This window comes from Vitis riparia, chromosome 18 (assembly GCF_004353265.1).
Source record: "Vitis riparia cultivar Riparia Gloire de Montpellier isolate 1030 chromosome 18, EGFV_Vit.rip_1.0, whole genome shotgun sequence".
Taxonomy (NCBI): domain Eukaryota; kingdom Viridiplantae; phylum Streptophyta; class Magnoliopsida; order Vitales; family Vitaceae; genus Vitis; species Vitis riparia.
Window position 1 is genome coordinate 12,225,445 of NC_048448.1, and position 19,328 is coordinate 12,244,772.

The window sequence follows — 19,328 nt, forward strand, 5'->3', positions numbered from 1 at the left end:
CCTCGTCTTTCGTTTGTTTTTTCCCAACACTATTTTCCTGATTTTGTGTTGTTACACCTCCAGGTTTTCCACCCAACAAGACATTCTTCCTTCCCTTTTTTTTTCATGATAGCGAGTTTTTGAAATAAAATTTTTTTATAAAAATTAATTTGTTTGATATGGTCTCAAATTTTTGTTTAACGTAGATTTGAATTATCATAACTTATATATTTAGTAACTCTCTACTTAATTTACAAAGGTAGTAGGTTTGAGCCATCTTTTCGAAATTATATTATAAATAATATATTTTTATAAAACTTTTATAATTACATGTTAGGTAACATTTTTTTTTTTAATACAATTTGAGATAACGTAAATAAAGAGCTGCAAAGTACTTAAATTGATTATTTATCAAACCATAAGAAACAGGAGGACGTTGGTATTATGCGTCATCACTGTTTCACTCAAGAGAACTTTTATGTGGTCAAAGAGTGGGCTGTAGATGGTAATATTTTATTATGCCACTAAGTGGAGCAAGCACTCATCACACCATCTATGCAGATCTGGAGAGGTTTGATGAACGGTCCAGATATTCGGATCCATAAAGTATCATACTGTGGCGGTAACGCACTAACCTTATGAGCTGTAGTGGAGTAGTGACGGTGGTCCAAGCTCGGAAACAGCTCAGCTGTTCCTTCTGCCACAAGCGTGGGGACCCATTCGTCAATCTGTAACTCCTCAGGGGTAAATCTGCCAAAAATTAACCAATTTTGGGTCTACACACCCATAAAATAATAAAATAATAATTTCCCTGTTAACGTTTTCTTACAATTTTGTTTTATTTTCTCTCAAATTTCATAATTTAAAGGCGATGTTTTGGAGCTTTTCCAACGTCTTGCCTTTTTGAGTGACACCTAACGCAGAATATCTTAGCCCACCCTTCACCACCACCACCTCCTCCTCCTCCTCCTCCACCGCCACCGTCACCGCAGGTACGATCATCGCTTCTCACTCTGTTGCCAAAGATGGAAATCATAACGAGGAGGAGCTAGAAGCCCTAGTTTTAGATCTCCATTGAGCAATCTTGAAAAAGATTGTGTTTCTCTGTAAATGAATACCAGTGCAATCTTTTGATATCATCACAACTCTTTTCAATCTCAAAGCTGCATTTCTTGTGGTGAGTTGATTTTTCTATAATTTTCATCCCGATAATTAGTGCCTTCTCTGAGAAGACTAAAAAAAAAACGGATAATGAAAGCAGTTGTTTTGTTCTAGTCTGCTTTCTGCGTTTTGCTTTTGGTTCTATCTTTGATTCTAGTTGAGTTTTTTCTTTGTCACACTATACATTTTTATTTCTCTTTGTCGGTGCGTCTCCGTGTTGGGTTTCTTCCGCTTTTCTTTTTGTTTCTGGTTTTTTCCAGGTTCGATTTAATTTTCCGTGAATAATTTTAGCCATTAATTCTTAAATATTTAGAGATGTGCAGAGATAATTCGGAAAAAATTTTGGTTTCTTTTTTTTGGATAAATTATATTCTTCATTTCTCTGTATTTATGTCAATGCTGCCTTCGCCATTCACTCTCTGTTCAATGTGCAAAATCAAAAGCTGTTAAATCTTTTGATTTTGTTTAACGCACTTTGAAAATCTGCCTTTTCTTTTTGTCCTGAAAATATCTTTTTTTCTTCTTCTGTCTATCCTGTTGTTGGATTTCCTTCTTATTTAAGGGATCTTCGACCATGTAAGGCATGTGCTTAGATCTTGGAGTTTCTTAATTGATTGGCTTGTTCATTGGTTTTCATGCACGAGTATCTGAGTTAGTGCTCCAGAAATGGAATTTACTTGAAAGAATGATGGTGTTTATGTTTCAATGCCTAACAGTACCTCAGATTTGGACTAACTTTCAGCAATGTGCATTACTGTTTGTAGAATTTTTTATTTTTATTTTTGTGATGGTTCATATCACATCCCTTGAATCTGTTCAGTTTTTGTAGAATACCGTATGCATTGTCAGTTTTGATAGAGCGAGCTAATTTTTCCTCATCCTCTGTTTGGTTGCTCAGAAAATGTCTGGAAAGTGGAAAGCAATTTTATTTATTCATATATCTTTCTGGGAACTTGAAAAAGCAACACCCACACCCCCAATGACGCCCGCCCCCCCAGACTAATGCAGTTATTTAGCTCAGCTGAGGATCTTGAGGTTGAGTTATTCGATTTTGGAGAGACCAAGACAAGTATAAGACATAGCTTAGAACTTAATTTTCTTCTCCTCAACTTTTCTTGGTAATCTAGAGGGTTGATGAACTTTGCATTTATGCATCAAAGTTGCTACATGCTTTATTGGCTTGTGCTAATGAAATTTAGAATGCTGTAAATGTTGAAGTTGATATCAGTTTGCTGTTGTTGATCTTATTGTTGTTTTAATTCTCTAATGATTGAACTAATTACCTGAAAGAGTGGCTAAAGGAGGGTCAAATGGCTATGTTGGGTAATTATTTTCTATATGTATTTGAGTGAACATGCCAGTCGAAGGGCTACTTCTAGATTGCATCTCAGTCCATGTTTTGTGGATGTACACTGAAGACATCAAATTTGGTTTAAGCTATTAAACTAGGGCCTCACACTTGAAGTTGCTATGGGTTTTCTTTACTTAATCAATGGGATTATCTAGGATACCTGTCTTTGTAATTCCTTGGTCATATGGCCTCCATGGCTACATTACAAACATAGAGGTCCGACCGAGAAAACTATTTCATTTTTTGCTTATGATGTTGAACTTTGTGAACAGGAGATGACTTCTTTTCCCATAACTAATATGTTCAGTGTGATGTTTAATTTTTGTTAAGTCATTTTCTTTCTCGAGTATGACGTTTTCGCTTTCATAATGGGTGGTTTTCTTATAACTCGTGTGTAATTTTTTTTTCACTTTCATTATGGAGGCTTCTCTTATGTCACCAATTTTTGCCTGTAAAGTTATTATGATGTTTATTTAGATTCTTTTTACATTCTACTTGGGCGACATTGTTTTAGAAAGTGACTTATAAAATATGAAAATCACCTCTGACAAATAGGAGAATCTGTGCTAACTGTAATAGTTCTGTGGCAAATTCTCTGGTGTGCTGAATTCAAACAACTCCAAAATGTGCAGTCCTTCACTCTTGTTGGGCATAGCAGATTTTTAATGGATGTTGAAATGCCAAAGGGGATGTTTCAGATGCTTTTTCTTGTGATTTGCTAAATATTTATATAATTTGGAAATTATTACAGTCATGCTTCATCACTCCAAGTGCTGATGGAAAACTGACTGTCACATAAGAAGGCATTTCATGGTCTACTAAAATAGTATTACAATAAGAAGGGAGTTCAAACGCTAAAGTATTATTCTGGAACTCTTACTCTCATCTTTTTCTGTGCATTAGGTTCCAACCTCGATGAAAACATTTATTCATTATTAAAAAAAAAAGAAAAAAAGAAAAAAAAAAAACTCATTGATTCAGATAGGGGTTATGAGTTTATGCTTTTTGGTGTTCAGCTGGACCTTGTAGTATAAGGGACTTCCAATGTTTTAGTTAAAATGTCCTATGTGATACTTTTTTTGAGCCTTGGGTAATATTGTTAATCTGATATTGTTTTTTAAGTGTAATTTGCTGTAACTGACTTGTGCTAGTTTAAACAGTAGTCTAAGATGAGTTGGCCCTGGAAGAAGAAGTCATCTGACAAGGCGGGAGCCGAGAAAGTAGTTGCTGCATTAGAGTCTGCTGGTGTTTCTTTCACTTCAGCTGGATCTCAGGGCAATCAGGTGTGTTCATTGACAGCTGTTTGATTTCTACGATACAACAATAACTTAAACTACTGCCTACATAAACTTTATATTCACACTCATAAGGACATGAGTATTCATAACCTAAAACATTACTATTCCAATTTTTCTTCTTCTTACATTTGGATTTTTTTTTTTGATAAGTTTCTTCTTACATTTGGACTTACCATTCATTCATCCTTTTTATCTCATCGGGATATCTGTGACAAATGAGGATCTATGGTGCGGTATCTCAAGTATTACCCAGTTTATTTCTAGTTCATATATCCAGTAGCTGTCTTCCATACAATTGGAATACTCACTGCATTTTTTCTTTATATTGCCATTGTTTTTTACACTGCTATATTTTTGCAATTTTTTATGTACTGAATTGGTGATGGGTTGAAATTTGTTATTATCTACTTGGATGTTCTGCTCTTATTTGGTCTGTATTGTTTTTGTAATGTCCCTGTAATATATATTCTTTTGGTTGTCTTCTTTTCCGTGAATAGGAGAATTACAAAAAGCCAACCTATGTTCAAATTTCTGTGGAGTCATATTCGCATTTGACTGGGTTGGAGGATCAAGTGAAGACATATGAGGATCAAGTTCAAAAACTGGAGAATCAAATTACGGAATTGAATGAAAAGCTATCTGAAGCCCATTCTGAGATGACTACTAAGGACAATTTGGTGAAGCAGCATGCTAAAGTTGCTGAAGAAGCTGTCTCAGGTATGATGCTGATCTAGTCCCACTTCATAAAATGAACAAAAAGTCTGTACACAAAATATGTTTATATTCACTCCAAAACTCATCATCATTTATTAGCAATGAAAATTCTCATGACGATTTTTTTTTTTTTCTCTTCATTATCTCAGTATTTTTGTTACTGCATTGTAGTTTAAATATCTTCAGTTCAGACCAGAATTTCTCTGATTGAACTTGGTTTGAGATTCCTCAGATTGGGACCTCTCTTTGTTGCAGGTTGGGAGAAGGCTGAAGCAGAAGCTTTGGCATTGAAAAATCATCTGGAATCTGCAACACTTGCAAAGCTTACTGCTGAGGACCGGGCATCGCATTTGGATGGAGCTCTCAAAGAGTGCATGCGGCAGATACGGAACCTCAAGGAAGAACACGAGCAGAATTTGCATGATGTGGTTCTTGCCAAAACCAAGCAGTGGGAGAAAATTAAGCTTGAGCTTGAAGCAAAGATGGGTGACCTAGAGCAAGAACTCCTCAGGTCTGCTGGTGAAAATGCCACACTTTCCAGGACATTACAGGAGCGTTCTAACATGCTACTCAAGATGAGTGAAGAAAAATCACAAGCTGAAGCAGAGATTGAGCTTTTGAAGAGCAATATTGAGTCATGTGAAAGGGAAATCAATTCACTTAAATATGAACTCCATTTAGTTTCCAAAGAGCTGGAAATCCGTAATGAGGAGAAGAACATGAGTATTCGGTCTGCAGAAGTAGCCAACAAGCAGCATTTGGAGGGTGTAAAGAAAATAGCTAAGCTTGAGGCGGAGTGTCAAAGATTACGTGGCCTTGTTCGAAAGAAGTTACCTGGTCCAGCTGCACTGGCCCAAATGAAGCTAGAAGTTGAGAGTTTAGGCCGAGATTATGGAGAAACTAGACAAAGGAGGTCTCCTGTTAAGCCTCCTAGTCCACACCTGTCCCCATTGCCAGAATTTTCTATTGACAACATCCAGCAATGTCATAAAGACAATGAGTTTCTCACTGAACGATTATTGGGAATGGAAGAAGAAACAAAGATGCTGAAAGAAGCTTTGGCAAAGCGTAATAGTGAATTGCAGGCTTCAAGGAATATTTGCGCCAAGACAGCTAGCAAGCTTCAAAATCTAGAAGCACAGCTGCAAATGAATAATCAACAAAAAAGTCCTCCAAAATCTAATCTACAGATACCCAATGATGGTTCCTTGAGTCAAAATGCAAGCAATCCACCAAGCATGACCTCAATGTCTGAAGATGGAAATGATGATGCAGTTAGTTGTGCGGAATCTTGGGCTACCGGGTTAATCTCTGGGCTCTCCCAATTCAAGAAGGAAAATGCAAATCACCTCGAGCTTATGGACGACTTTTTGGAGATGGAGAAGTTGGCTTGTTTGTCAAACAATTCTAATGGAGCCTTCTCTGTTAACAATAAGAGATCTGAAGCTGAGGACCATGGTGCCATAGCAGAAGTCACTAGTAGTAAAGATCTTCAGTTGGAACAGAAACATGATTTGGATTCATTGGCCAATCAGGTGTCTTCTAATGCAGAATTGTCAGAAGTAAATCCTCAATCTGATAAGGATCTGCTTCCTTTGACAAAGCTCCGATCAAGAATCTCTATGGTCTTTGAGTCTGTATCAGAGGATTCTGACACAGGGAAAATTTTGGAGGAGATCAAGCGTGTTCTACAGGACACACATGATACCCTGCATCAGCACTCTGTAAGTTGTGTTGTCGAGGAAATACACTGTTCTGATGCTACATGTGATAGGCAGGCTTGTCCTGAGGATGCTGGTGTGACAGCTGAAAGGGAGATCTCTTTGTCCCAAGATTGTAAACCAGGGACTGACACCATGCATATTATAAGCCAAGAATTGGCAGCTGCCATTTCTCAGATTCATGAATTTGTGCTGTTTCTGGGCAAAGAAGCTATGGCAATCCAGGGCGCATCCCCTGATGGAAATGGATGGAGCCGAAAAATTGAGGACTTCTCTGCCACCGTTAATAAAGTTCTTTGCAGCAAAATGAGTGTGATCGACTTTATTTTTGATCTTTCTAATGTTCTGGCTAAAGCAAGTGAACTCAACTTTAATATTCTGGGGTATAAAGGTGCTGGAGAAGAAATCAATAGTTCAGATTGCATAGACAAGGTTGCTTTACCAGAGAATAAGGTTGTTCAAAAGGACACCTCAGGAGAGAGGTATCCAAATGGTTGTGCCCACATTTCCGATTCCACTTCTGATCCAGAGGTGCCTCATGATGGGAATTTAGTCCCAGGCTTTAAGTCTAATGCTGCATCATGCAACTGCTCATTGGAGGAGTTTGAACAATTGAAATCAGAGAAAGATACCCTGGAAATGCATCTAGCTAGATGTACTGAAAATCTGGAGAGCACAAAATCACAATTACAGGAAACAGAGCAGCTTCTGGCAGAAGCTAAATCACAATTGACATCTGCTCAAAAATTGAACAGCTTGGCTGACACACAGTTGAAATGCATGGCAGAATCATACAGATCGCTTGAAACACGTGCGGAGGAGTTGGAAACTGAAGTAAATCTTTTGCGTGGAAAAACTGAGACTCTGGAAAGTGAGCTTCAAGAGGAAAAGAGAAGTCATGAGAATGCTTTGATCAGATGCAAGGATCTGCAAGAGCAATTAGAAAGGTTAGGATCTAACCTTCTTATTGGATTAGGTTTGGTTCATGAAAATGTCATGCCCACACTAATAACACCAACCCTTATGATAGGGCATGGGCAGGTATAGAGGTCTACGGGATAATTTCTTTAGTCAAATCTTGCTTGATTGCTACCTGGCCTGGTCCAAAGCACATAATAGGCAGTTACATATTGTAAAATTAAATTGTTTGGATATAGGTAATAGCTTTTGGCATATTAGGCCTATTATAAGAAGATTAGAGACCATTTTTATGCATGTTTTGATACAAAGAAGAAATTGATAGAGTATAATCACTAATAATGCAAGTGGGCTGGGTTTGGGGGCAACAAATGTAGGTAGGTTTGGTGACAATTGCTCCATCTGGAACGTAATCAAGTCTTGCAGAGCATGTTTAGTGATTTATTCAAACAGGACAAGTTGACTATGCTGATTTACTTTTGGTTTTCACTTCCTCCTTATTATCTTGATTTCTCTTGTTTACTTTGTAATGTCAATAATTTAAAGACTTGATTGAATAAACCATTTTGACAATCTAATTATTTTGAGGTGCCTTTAATTTTGTTTTGAAGAGTTGAATCTCAAGCACTAATTGCTTGTGGAATGACAGCATGTATCTGCAATTGACTTGATATTCATATTTTATTAAAGCATTTTTATGATGTTCTAATGCTTCATCTAGTTTCAGTTTCTTCTCTAACACTGCATATCTTATTTTCTTAAGGAATGAGGGTTGTTCTGTATGTGCAATGTCTTCAGCGGCTGATATTGACGTCAAGACCAAACAGGTGAGGGTTAGAACTCATCTTGTGTTTCCCAAAAGTGTCCTATCTCTCACTCACTTTCAAACATTTTTCACCATACACATGAATAGGAAGTAGCTATACACTGATGCTCAAAAGTATTTTTTATGAATCAGTTGCCTGGACTTGCTTTTGAAACTATGGTAGTTAAAGTTTTTAGTCCCCACAAGTTTTCAGACAAATGAAGTGGCTGGCACATAATCTCTACTTGTCTATAGCGCTTTGTCATGCTTGGAAAATAGTTATAACAAAAAAATTATCGTGCTGTTCTTTTAAATCTGCTTGTCAATTTGTGTGTTGCAATCGGTTATCATTTTAGTTAAGATAGATAATATGTAATATAGAAATTCATGGAACTAGATATTGAAATTAGTTTGAGCATGTCTTTGTTTTGAAGTTCATGACTTCCATGGAACAATTTTAGGAAAATCCACAGTCAAGGTTTTGTATTTATAATTAGGGTAGGGAATGATCAAATTTTATTGCCTACTCTGAAGCCCCCATTTGGACCTAGTTTTTTCTGCAGAGTCAATCAAAACTTAGAACTGTTTCTGTTATCACAGGAGAGAGAATTAGCGTCTGCTGCAGACAAGTTGGCAGAATGTCAAGAAACCATATTTCTTCTTGGCAAGCAATTGAAAGCCATGCGTCCTCAAACAGATCTCCTGGGATCCCCTCAAAGTGAGAGAAGTCAGAGAGTTGAAGTCTTCCATGAAGATGAACCCACCACTAGTGGCATGAACTTGCAAGACATTGATCAGGTTGACACAGAGAGTACTGCCTCAATCAATGTGCACAGAATAGGTGGTGAGTCCCCCCTGGAGCTATACAACACACCACGCAGCCCATCTGAAACTGAATCAAACCTCCTCTTGAGATCCCCAATCGGTTCAAAGCATCCAAAGCACAGGCCCACCAAGTCAAATTCTTCCTCTTCTGCCCCGACCCCTGAGAAACAGTCACGGGGTTTCAGCAGATTCTTTTCATCAAAAGGAAAAAATGGCCATTAGGCTTGCAGCTTGCAGGCTTAATTGCGGCTTCTTGGTTGATAAGGCCATCTAATAATAGTCAAAAGCAGGGAATGTGAAATTAAGTTCTGTAGATAAGGATCAGCATCCTCTTCAACCAGCAGTGCCCCGAATTTTCAGAAGGTAATTCATTGAACATATCTTTCAAATTGGCTTTGAATTTCATGTTGCGTGGAAGAGGATGAGTTTTGCCTTATCATAATATGGTGTTCAGCCTTTGATCGGGAGACTTGTAGTCTACTTGCACATAATGGCATCCCGATTGAAAGCATAGAAGCCACCTTTGTGTTGGATCAGACTTATATATCAGAATTTGGAGTCCTCTCTTATTCGTGGGATGCGATGATATGGTTCTGGGAGGCTCCAGTTGTGAAGCTGCTTTTGCTTGGTTTCTTACTTAAAGGTAAATTTTGTAACAAGTGGCTGTATATCACCCCTATATCTGTTAATTTGTTCTCTCTTCCCATCCACCTCTCTGTACTGGACCTAATTGTTATTTTGTTTAATTGAATATGACAGTTTTTTAAACCGATACTGGCATATGTTAGTTTTATTCTTGGGATGAGGGAATTTAGGATACTGTAGAAGGGGTGTAAGCTGGATTGCCAAGCTGGTCGAGTCATTCAAGTTGACTCAAGCCCAGCGAGGCCTTTTTTTTTTTGGTCTCTGTTTCGAAGTCAAGACAAACAAAATTAGTACAATCAAATGAGAGAAGACTTCACAATGGCCGGTTGGCTCAATGGCATCTAGACATGGGTGGGAGCTCCTCAAGGGGCCCTCGATAAGGAGATTTAACTTGCACCAGTTTGTAGTAATAAGTATTAAGTACTTGAACCTTCCAAAATCGATTTTCTTTTGAACATGACCATACCGATCCGTGGATATCAAAGGAATTTAAACTACTTTTTTATCCACCTTTTTTTTTCCTTTTTTGTTTAGGAAAAAATTAATTTATGAAATTGGGAACTTGTCCTAGGAAATATAGAGAAGCCTGATTAATTTTGGATAAAAAATGACATGTTAAATAAATACCACGCTTTCTTAATGAAGTGTTGAATTCAATAAATCTTGAAATCTTCAATAAATCTGCCCTCTCCAAATTTTCATTATTGTGATTATTATTATTATTATTATTATTATTCTAATAATCATATTATTATTATTTTTCAAGAATTTGTAGTCCTCTCTTATTCGTAGGAACCATGCCCATCCATTTGCCACAACACAAAAGGTATAACCCATTTTAAGCTATGCCCAAAGTGTCGAGAGGAAATATCATAAGTGCTTGAGCAAACATAATGATTTTTCTTAAAAATATAGAAATTTTTTTTTTAAAAAAAAAACAAAATTACACCTTGAAACCCCATTTCAAAGCCTCTTCTTCCAAGGAAAAATTCTTGTAACCCAAAATCCAACACTTGAATCTTGATTGTGTTGAGCCGCACCACAAACTACTCATGCATCCTAGCCCGCATGTTGTGTTGTCTCTACATGCTAGCAACGTATGTTGCATCTCAAGCCACCGCCAAGTCTTCAAATGATCCCTTAGAAGCCTCGGTTATCAAATTGCCTAGCCCAATAGTCACTCATGGATATAAGGTGGCACCCTGTAAAGCCCTGGTGCCGCATTATCCGAGTCAAGGTGCTAACAAAAGACCATGGCTATGGATCCGCATCATGGGCTACAGGCAAAAATATCATCAACAGCAACAATGAACTTGCAAGTAGAAGCCCATCGGACCAAATCTTGGTGGCCCAAATTGAGAGTTCATTCGTATCGAAATGGAGTAAGGCAAAGAATGGGCCACCAAATTGATGAACCTCAGACTTTTAACAAGTAAGACATCCAGAGACTCAAAACAAGCCCATTGGGCCCTGGGCCACCAAATTAAGAAACCTACGAATTTTTAAGAAAGGAAACGAACATGGCTGACAACAAGGGTGGGATGATCGAAGCCATCAATAGAATATTCCAATGAATGTTTTACGGTCTCTAGCAGATTCATTTTCTCTCTCTCTTCTTTCTACCACAATGCAACTTGAAGGGACTGTCCACCAGTAGGAGGACACACACCATCATGAACATATAGACCAACCCTTCAAAGCATGGAACAAACGAAGAACCTTGAAAAGGACGGAACAAAATTTCAAATCTTTTAAAATTCTTGGTTAAAGAGAGATTTCTTTTGACTGCAGAATAAAAAATGGCAGACGTAGTCTACATTAATCCTGATTCAGTGTATCAAAATAGGAATTATCAATTACCCTAGGTTCCCCTGCCTTCCCAATTCTTTTTCCTCCACTTGATTTTCCCTCATGCCCTTGCTGTCTTCTCCCGAGGCACAATATTTTCGTATTTTTTTTATTTATAAAAAAAATACATAAAGATAAAAAAAAAGAGTAAACGGCACGTGAAATCGTTGAGAGAAATACTAAAAGCGCCATACATTCAGGGCACATTGTGACCCTTTTTATAATCTCCCCGCCGTGGAAAATGATGTCCTTCTTCTTCTTTGCTTATGCATGTTAGACTTGGAGTCGTATAAATCAGGGTAATGAAACACATGATGGGTTGTAATGCAATGAAGGATATCGTTTTCAATGGAAAGAGATTATAAAAGAGAGAAAAAAGAATCAACGTGTACACATACTCACATACCTTACCCACGACATACATGACTTACTTATGGCTGAGCGAGACGTACTTGCAAATTTCCAAAGAGGAATCATTGACCAGCCCAATGGCTGCCGCCCCTTCATTATTGGGGAAGACATGTAACCCCCATGCCTTTTGTTTTTGTCTTGCTTTGATTTTCTAGCTAAAACATGTGAAGCTTGAGTACTGTTATTCCATGAGCTTGAAAAGATAAAACGTTTACCGTAAAGATTTGATCAATATTGATAATTCAGTGGACCTTCAATGATTTGTCTTTGTTGGAGCGTTTCAAAGTCATTGCTCAAGTTGGGAAGAAATGCCTCCTAATTTGGACCAAGCTTCGTATTGTATTCATAGATCCATGTCGGGATAGGGACAAACCAATTGCATGTGAAAGAGTAGAATTTTTCATCCACATAAAGCCTATTTATATATAAATTAATTTGGATAGGTAGACTTATGGTTGTTTGTATATATATTGTATGTCTTTTTTCCTTATCTGCTACCTAAAAAATACATCATACGAACTTAGAATTAGACACAAACAGATAGCTAAAGAAAAAAAAAATAGCATAAACTTGGGGCCTATATCATCAGTTCATCCATGGACAAGAATCAGGCAGAATTTTAATCTAGCTTTATAACTAATTATGTAGTCAACTTCATGAATGTAAGAGGGCATTTCAAGTTATGTTTTCACTTTTCTTTTTTTTTTGATAAGTTTCCATGTCATGTTTTCACAAAAATAAAAAGGATTTTCCTAATTGTAGTAGCTTTATGAGTTTTTCATTTTTTATTTTTATTTTTAAGAATGCGTTTTAAGGGTTATCCCATGTGTCCATTAAACAACTAGCAAAATTGACCTAACAAAAACTCCAAACACATAATTGATAAATATAGAGAACCCAAAGAATTCGGATTTTGAAATCAGAAACATGATTTGGCTAATTTGGATATGCCTATTGATGGGACCAGAAGAATTTCACCATGTATGACCAAGAGTATTGAGTTCCCACAACTGTTTCTTAACTGGACTTACAGATCTACCGATGTTTGCAAGGGTAACCCCAACTGAACAGCAGAATTTCTGTTTCTTTTTTTTTTTCTAGTCAAAGTGGGCTAGTATCACAAATTATAATAATAATATAAAAAAAAAGTAGGTAAGTAAGGAAGATTTCAGTTGGAGTCTTAAGTTGTGTGGCTAGGAGAGCTTGAAAATGAGATGTGGGAAGATGCCATCATCCCACAGCCAGTCGAAAACACACAAACTCTGATATATTTGGAACACCCAACATGTGTACCCTACACAACAACCCACCTCCCAACATAAGCGGTTCTCCTTGTCATCATCTTATGCTGAGGAGGAAAAAGAGAAAAGAGAGAAGAGAATACAAACAGTAATAACCACATCAACAACAGCTAACCAAGGAGAAACCCAACATGATGACGGTGGAAGAGATGAATAATATCATCCAGGCATAGTCAAATGTCACAGTTTGTTCCATCTTCCTCCATGTTGGAACTTGTACTCTCTACAATTTAATCAAAATTTCAAAGATCTTGAGAGGTCCTGGTGCTGGAAAAAGATTCTTAATAGTTTCTTCAACGTCCAATATCTCCTCAATTAATGGTCTCTTTTTATTTTTCCCTCTCGTGAACAAGAATGTTGAGATTGTGGTAATGGACACGCACTATACTCTCTGTTCCGTACATACACAAGCATGCATGTGAAGATACTTTGTCTTTCTAGGCTCCTCAATTTCAACTGCTACTTGAAGTTTCTTTCAACTGATTAAAAAAGTATATATTCAATTTTGGTGACAAGAGAATTTGATCAGGTACTGGGGTTTTAGATTCTCACTAACAAAATAAGATCTCCTTGCACAAAATTCTCTTCCTAAATCTTAAAATAATGCCAGTAAGTGCTTCTGTTTCACACTACTCTGCTTCTGTTTCCCCCCTCATTAGAGGAGAGTTTCACCCTTACAGCTGCCAACGTTGATTAAGATTTGCAGTTGAGTTGCCATCAATTATGGCACCCTGCTTGGGATTAGGACAATGTGACCTGGGAGCCACTTTGATTTGAGACACTCACATGAAAGCTATAGAAGACTGTCCAATCCCTTATCATTAGTCTAATATCATATTATTAAGTTACATTTTTTTTTGCTTGCCAGTCAACTAAATAGTCTAAATCAAACATCTTTTCATCGATTATTTCTGGCACCGTTTGGTTTTCTTTAAGCTCCATTAAGTTTTGATTATAATCTGTTACTGAAGTAGATGGTAGCAGCCTTTTCCTGAGGTGCATTTCAATGCTAGAGGGTCTGACCTGGCTCATTTTTGTTATAACCTGTTCTTGAAGCTAATAAATCAAACAGACCAATACTTAGTAACAAGGAATCTAATCTTTTATGTAACCCTTTCCACTCTCTTCAATGGAGCTGAATAAATATAGGAAACTCCAAGAATTTACAAAAAAGACACTGAAAGATATGGAAGAATAAATAACCAGAAAAATAAATAAATAATTAAACCAACCCTAAGTCAGTACTGACTTGGATTTGGATCTAAGAGTTTCTAAACTAGATCTGATAGATAGCTCTTGATGATCATACTATTCTACATGTGAACTGTGCCCCATTTCAACTATGAGTGGTCCCCGGTTAATAAAATTTCAAAAAGTAACATCATGGGAAAACCAATCCAAATCAAGATAAAATATTTAGAAATATTTTTGACAAATAATATTTGAAAATAAATTTACTTGAGAGTTTTTCTAAATTATCGGGTAATCGATAGACATGAAACTTAAAAGGAAAAGAAGAAGGAAGAGGCCAAATTTGTTGGATCATTTTGGGAATACTAATACAGTACATGCCAAAGTACATTCTTATATAGTTTAGCCTTAATAAGCAGATGCAGCATGCAGGTACAGAGCCTTATCTAGAACATGAGATTCAGGTGAAATACAGATTCAGATGATGAGCATACCTTCTAAAGATATGTAATTTAATGTTAATTTTGTATACTTTTCCATGATTGGGTACATTTATAAATCAGCACAACTCTTTCTTAGCAAACAACATCACATGAGTTATCATCTCATGTTATCTATATGCCTAGCTACGCTAGTCCTTGAAAAATATGGAACCACCCACATTCTAAACACATGTATTTTTTGAAACTCCAGATGGAGACAAAAAAGAAAAAGAAAACAAATAAACAAGGGAAAGAGAGAAGGAGGGTTTTTTCTTCTCAGGACAAAAAAAATGTGTTACTAGAAGATGTTCTAATGGGGCTTCTTGGGAAGTAAAGCATGCAGATGCCACTAATACCAGAACCATATGTAAGCTTTCATTCTCTTTGGGTCAAAAAGAAAGAAAATGTGATTGAGTTGGATGAGCCTAAGGATGATGTGCATCACTTTCAAGGTCACCACCAAATTTGATTTTATGAACCTCCCTCACAACCATATATCATCTGTGAGTTGAAACGTAACTTATTAATGAACTCCACACCCCTCAAGATGCCTTTACTACTGTGCTTTGACCCTCAAATACTACCACCCAATGCTTCAGAGATAAAAATTTCAGTATTTCTAGGGTTCTAGGAGTGTCCCATCTGTACGATATTGTGGACCACAGATGAAAGGGCGAGAATCTATGGGGCGGTGATGGACCACATTCACTAAAAGGAGATGGGGTTAAACAAGGATCATATGTCACAGCCATCATTTAATACCTGTGCCAAACAGCAAGATAATTTAGGATGAGCATCATGCCATAGCCATCGTATATTTAATACCTGTACCCCAACAGTAAGATGATCAAAATTCATTGCAGACGGCAAGTGGGTGCTGGAAACTCTGGACCATCCATTACGCCGACCACCACTTGATTTTGCAACAACAGTGGACCAATACTCCATTCGATGATCACGCCTATATAAGAAGCGGGGTATACAAGATTTCCTCCACGGGTCCACCAAATACGAACCTGAAATGGACGATGATGATTTAGATTAACAGATTAACCTTGGCTCAAAATCTAATCAAAGGTCAAACAGTGAAATAGAAAATACTCAGAGAATTGAGTCTTGGGGCCATAAAAAAATAACAGTTGGTGACACACACACGACAATGAGATAATTCTAAGAGGCAAAGCTCCTTTATGAGAAACCGCATTTCTTGCTTAGATCCTGTGGAAAGTACCCAACATGCATATATCTATTTGATGCTTTGAAGAACTGAAAAGGTACATAAAATTCTGTGATCAAGCAGAGTCCTGGACATATTTTCTCTCATTTTCAGAAAAATCATTCCATTTAGCTGTGTGTTAATGTTGGATGGTATTTTTTGACAGATTTCCCAGTTCAGCTGTTGAATAAAATAAAAGTAAAGGAAGCAGGATCAAACAACTTAAAAGAAAGGACCAGCAGCCCCAAATATCCTTAACATTAGTCCACTTCTCTCACAGGGTACAACCCCACACCACCGTGAGGAAAATTTCAAACTTTGAGATGTACAAAAATCTAAACCCAAAAAAATGCTCATGGGTTCTGGGTTAGAATTAATATAAGAGAAACCCAAGAAAATAAAATAAAATAAAAAGAGAGAGAAAGAGAAAAATAGGTGAAAAAAAGGGAAGAGAAGCAATGAAGCAGCTTCCTCTTTATCCATTTTCTCACTCAAACCCAATCCCATCCCCCAAACTTCGTTTCATCTGAGCATGGACGTTAAAGACTGAAAAACAACTTCTTCACATGGAATTGTGAGGCCCATCTCGTGATCGAAACCGAACTCTTCCTCGGCTTGCTGAAGCAAGCTTTGAAACTCAGGACGTGTCAAGAAGGAGATCGGGACAATGTATCTTGTTCTATTTTCACCAACGTATACTGCAAAGTGGCCTTTCGGAACATCAAGTGGAAGCCCCTCTTGGTCATAACCTTGCTTCTTTCCCAAGCTGGAGCATCTCTTGAGAATTTGCTTAAGAACTGCTGCTTGAGATAGTTTATTTGATTTCCCGAGAGCCATTTTCTTCGGGTGAGACGTCGAAGACCAGGAAGGAAGCAAGTAGGCGATAATCAGAGAAGCGAGAAAGGAAAGGTGAAGGTGGTGTGGGTCGATTGAAAGGTTGTGCAAGGGTATATAAGCTGAGACTGAGGAGGAGAGAGAAACCATGTCAAGTGGGGCTGTGGGGTCAAAGGAGAGACCATGGGTGTTTTGGGGTCTGTGTGAGTTTAAGGACATGCTGGGAGCCAAACCCATTGGGTTTACAACCTCTTGTTGCCCTTCCAAAGGACATCATGGCCCCTCTCCTATCTCTCCTCTCCCTCTCAAAAAAAATATATATATATGCACATATTCTCAACTTTCGAATAGTTCTAAGTGGGGGTGTTTCCACCCAGTTTTCATCGTCCCCTCTTTTTTACTAATTATTTATTACACACCTTTTCTGGGCAGTCATTCTTTGCTCCAGAATGAGAAGAAATAGTGAAAAATAACACTATTGGAAATAGAAATTGCAGTAACAAAAGTAACTCAAGTCCCGCTGTTCGAGTTTGAATTCCACGGCACCAACCCTTTTCTTGCAAAATTTTTGAACTTTTAACTTTCTCCATGCTTTGTCCCCCCTATTTGAGTTTGTCGACACATACTTCCATTTTCCTGCTTTGCTTTTCCAATTTCCATTTTCACTTCCCACTTTTTAGTAATTATTCCCCTTCATTCTTAAAGTTTTTTCACTTCGTTGTGGATGGGGTTCCTTAATTGATCGATGTTAACGGTACTGAAATTTACCACCCATTGAAGCAATGTGGATTTTGTCATCCAGCCTGTTGGGCTTGTGATTGTGTGGATCAAATCGCTGATAGGGGGGCAGCGATTCACATGTGTACCTGCTGCCCTCTTGCAAGATTATGGACAACCCTCGCTTCCACAAAATGATTCTAGCTCTCTTACTTTTTCAGTCTCTTTACTCAGCCACTTAATGGTATGGTGATATTATCCTCTTAATCACCTTTAATACCCTAGTTTTTTTTTTTTTCTCTTTCTTTCTTTTACATTATTGTATTTATATATCATCCATTTCATTGACTGTTTTGTTTTTGCACGGTGTCTAGACTCCTAATTCAAGGGAAAGGGAGACGAAAGTTCAATTGTATCATAGAATACACAAAGTCCTACCATTAGATTCAAACTATACATGAAAATAGTATAGATGTACTTCATAGATTCAACTACCCTGATCTGACAATAAAGGGCGCCATGATATGCAGTCCCTGCTGTACATGACTTTTTGCTGAATCCAGAAGAGGAATTTTCGTGGTTACTTCACGACTTCTGGCCAAAACTGGTCGATAAGGAAAAAAAGAACATGGAAAAATAATAGAAGATTCAATCACATAAAGAGGTCAAAACTATCATTATGCCTATTTGAATTATTAATCCTTTGAGCATAATGTCTAAGCTGAAGGTGAAATTGAAGATGCTTGAAAGAAATGTAAAGATGATGTTCTTTTCTTGTTAAACATCCTAAGCGCAGCAGCATATACTTTATAGGTCAGCCTCATTCGGCTCCTTAACTGCTAAGAATATGAAACTCCATCCGTTGAGTACTCTAGAGAGGAGGCAGGTAGGTTCCCCATGTAAAGAGATTCTGTTGCAACATGAATCTAGACATACAACAAAACACGACTATCTACCAAAATGCATTTTCCCATCCATTGTTTTTTCCTTCGTGATGTAACTTGCCCCTCATCACAGCCAATAGGCCAGCCTAGCATCCAACCCTTCGAAGCTGCTCAAGGAAAAGCACTCCATCTCCATCCATGTGTTCACATAACAAGCAAGCAAGCCGACTATATGCTCTCTAGTCTCTAATCCCCATTTGATTAATAGCTTTGTATCATAATAGATCATTAATATTTAACAATCTTGCTCATTTTAGCCCTCCATCTTAACTTGCATGTTTCTTCTTTTCATTATTATTATTATTATTTTCAATAAAGCTTTAGGTTAATTTAGTTCTACTTACTACAGAAATATCACCAGGCCAACATGCAAAATAGAATATAAATCCAGAGCCACCATGTAAATCTCATTTGGAAAAATAGGTCTAAATAAAAACATCAAAAGAAACAGAATTCTGTCAGCAAAATTAAAAACTAACTATCAAATTAGTTTCATTTAGATAAATTGGCTTCAGACTAACCCAAATGACAGATTTAACAAGATGAACAAAAAATTTCCATGGATCACTTTGTATATCTATATTTTTATTTATGGCCTCCATATTAGAAGGGAGCACCCATGTGGTCCTCCTGTAAAAGACCAGCACCACCAGACATGAGGAGAGTCGTAATCAGAAATAAATTCAGAATTAAATGGGAGCCACTTGTATCTCTGGTCTGGTTCCATTGCAGAGTAGCTATTCCCCATGTTCTAAGGTCCAAAAACAGTCTCACTACTGAAGAATGCTGAAGTTAATGCTTAATGAACCTACATCCAGCCTTCCTGTCTACCTCTTCACATTTTCATCATCCCAAAAGGTACGTTGCAGTACATAAATTCCCACGGTCATACTTCATGCATGTGTGGGAGACCCACAATCAATACCCTGCTATTTAGCTGAGGCGATTCATAACTCAATAGAACAAC

General features: G+C 37.4%; 2 protein-coding genes across 5 annotated transcripts; one reads left to right on the forward strand and one right to left on the reverse strand.

Annotated features, from left to right (window-relative positions):
* Positions 1 to 866: 866 nt before the first annotated feature.
* Positions 867 to 9,544, forward strand: LOC117906891 (filament-like plant protein 4). 4 transcript variants are annotated; one of them, XR_004649921.1, is made up of 7 exons: positions 867 to 1,156; positions 3,652 to 3,774; positions 4,287 to 4,506; positions 4,759 to 7,171; positions 7,906 to 7,969; positions 8,548 to 9,135; positions 9,227 to 9,544. XR_004649921.1 is itself a non-coding variant. In XM_034820161.1 (6 exons), exons 2-6 carry the CDS (start codon positions 3,661 to 3,663, stop codon positions 8,992 to 8,994), a joined length of 3,258 nt encoding a protein of 1,085 aa, XP_034676052.1. In that variant the 5' UTR covers positions 867 to 1,156; positions 3,652 to 3,660; the 3' UTR covers positions 8,995 to 9,544. The 4 variants fall into 4 exon arrangements, 3 of the variants coding, with proteins under 3 accessions (XP_034676052.1, XP_034676053.1, XP_034676054.1); XM_034820161.1 differs by having other exon boundaries at positions 8,548 to 9,544; XM_034820162.1 differs by having other exon boundaries at positions 3,655 to 3,774; positions 8,548 to 9,544.
* Positions 9,545 to 16,088: 6,544 nt separating this feature from the next.
* Positions 16,089 to 16,928, reverse strand: LOC117906892 (auxin-responsive protein SAUR50-like). The gene has a single exon (XM_034820164.1). It carries the CDS (start codon positions 16,917 to 16,919, stop codon positions 16,389 to 16,391), a length of 531 nt encoding a protein of 176 aa, XP_034676055.1. The 5' UTR covers positions 16,920 to 16,928; the 3' UTR covers positions 16,089 to 16,388.
* Between the last annotated feature and the right edge of the window lie 2,400 nt (positions 16,929 to 19,328).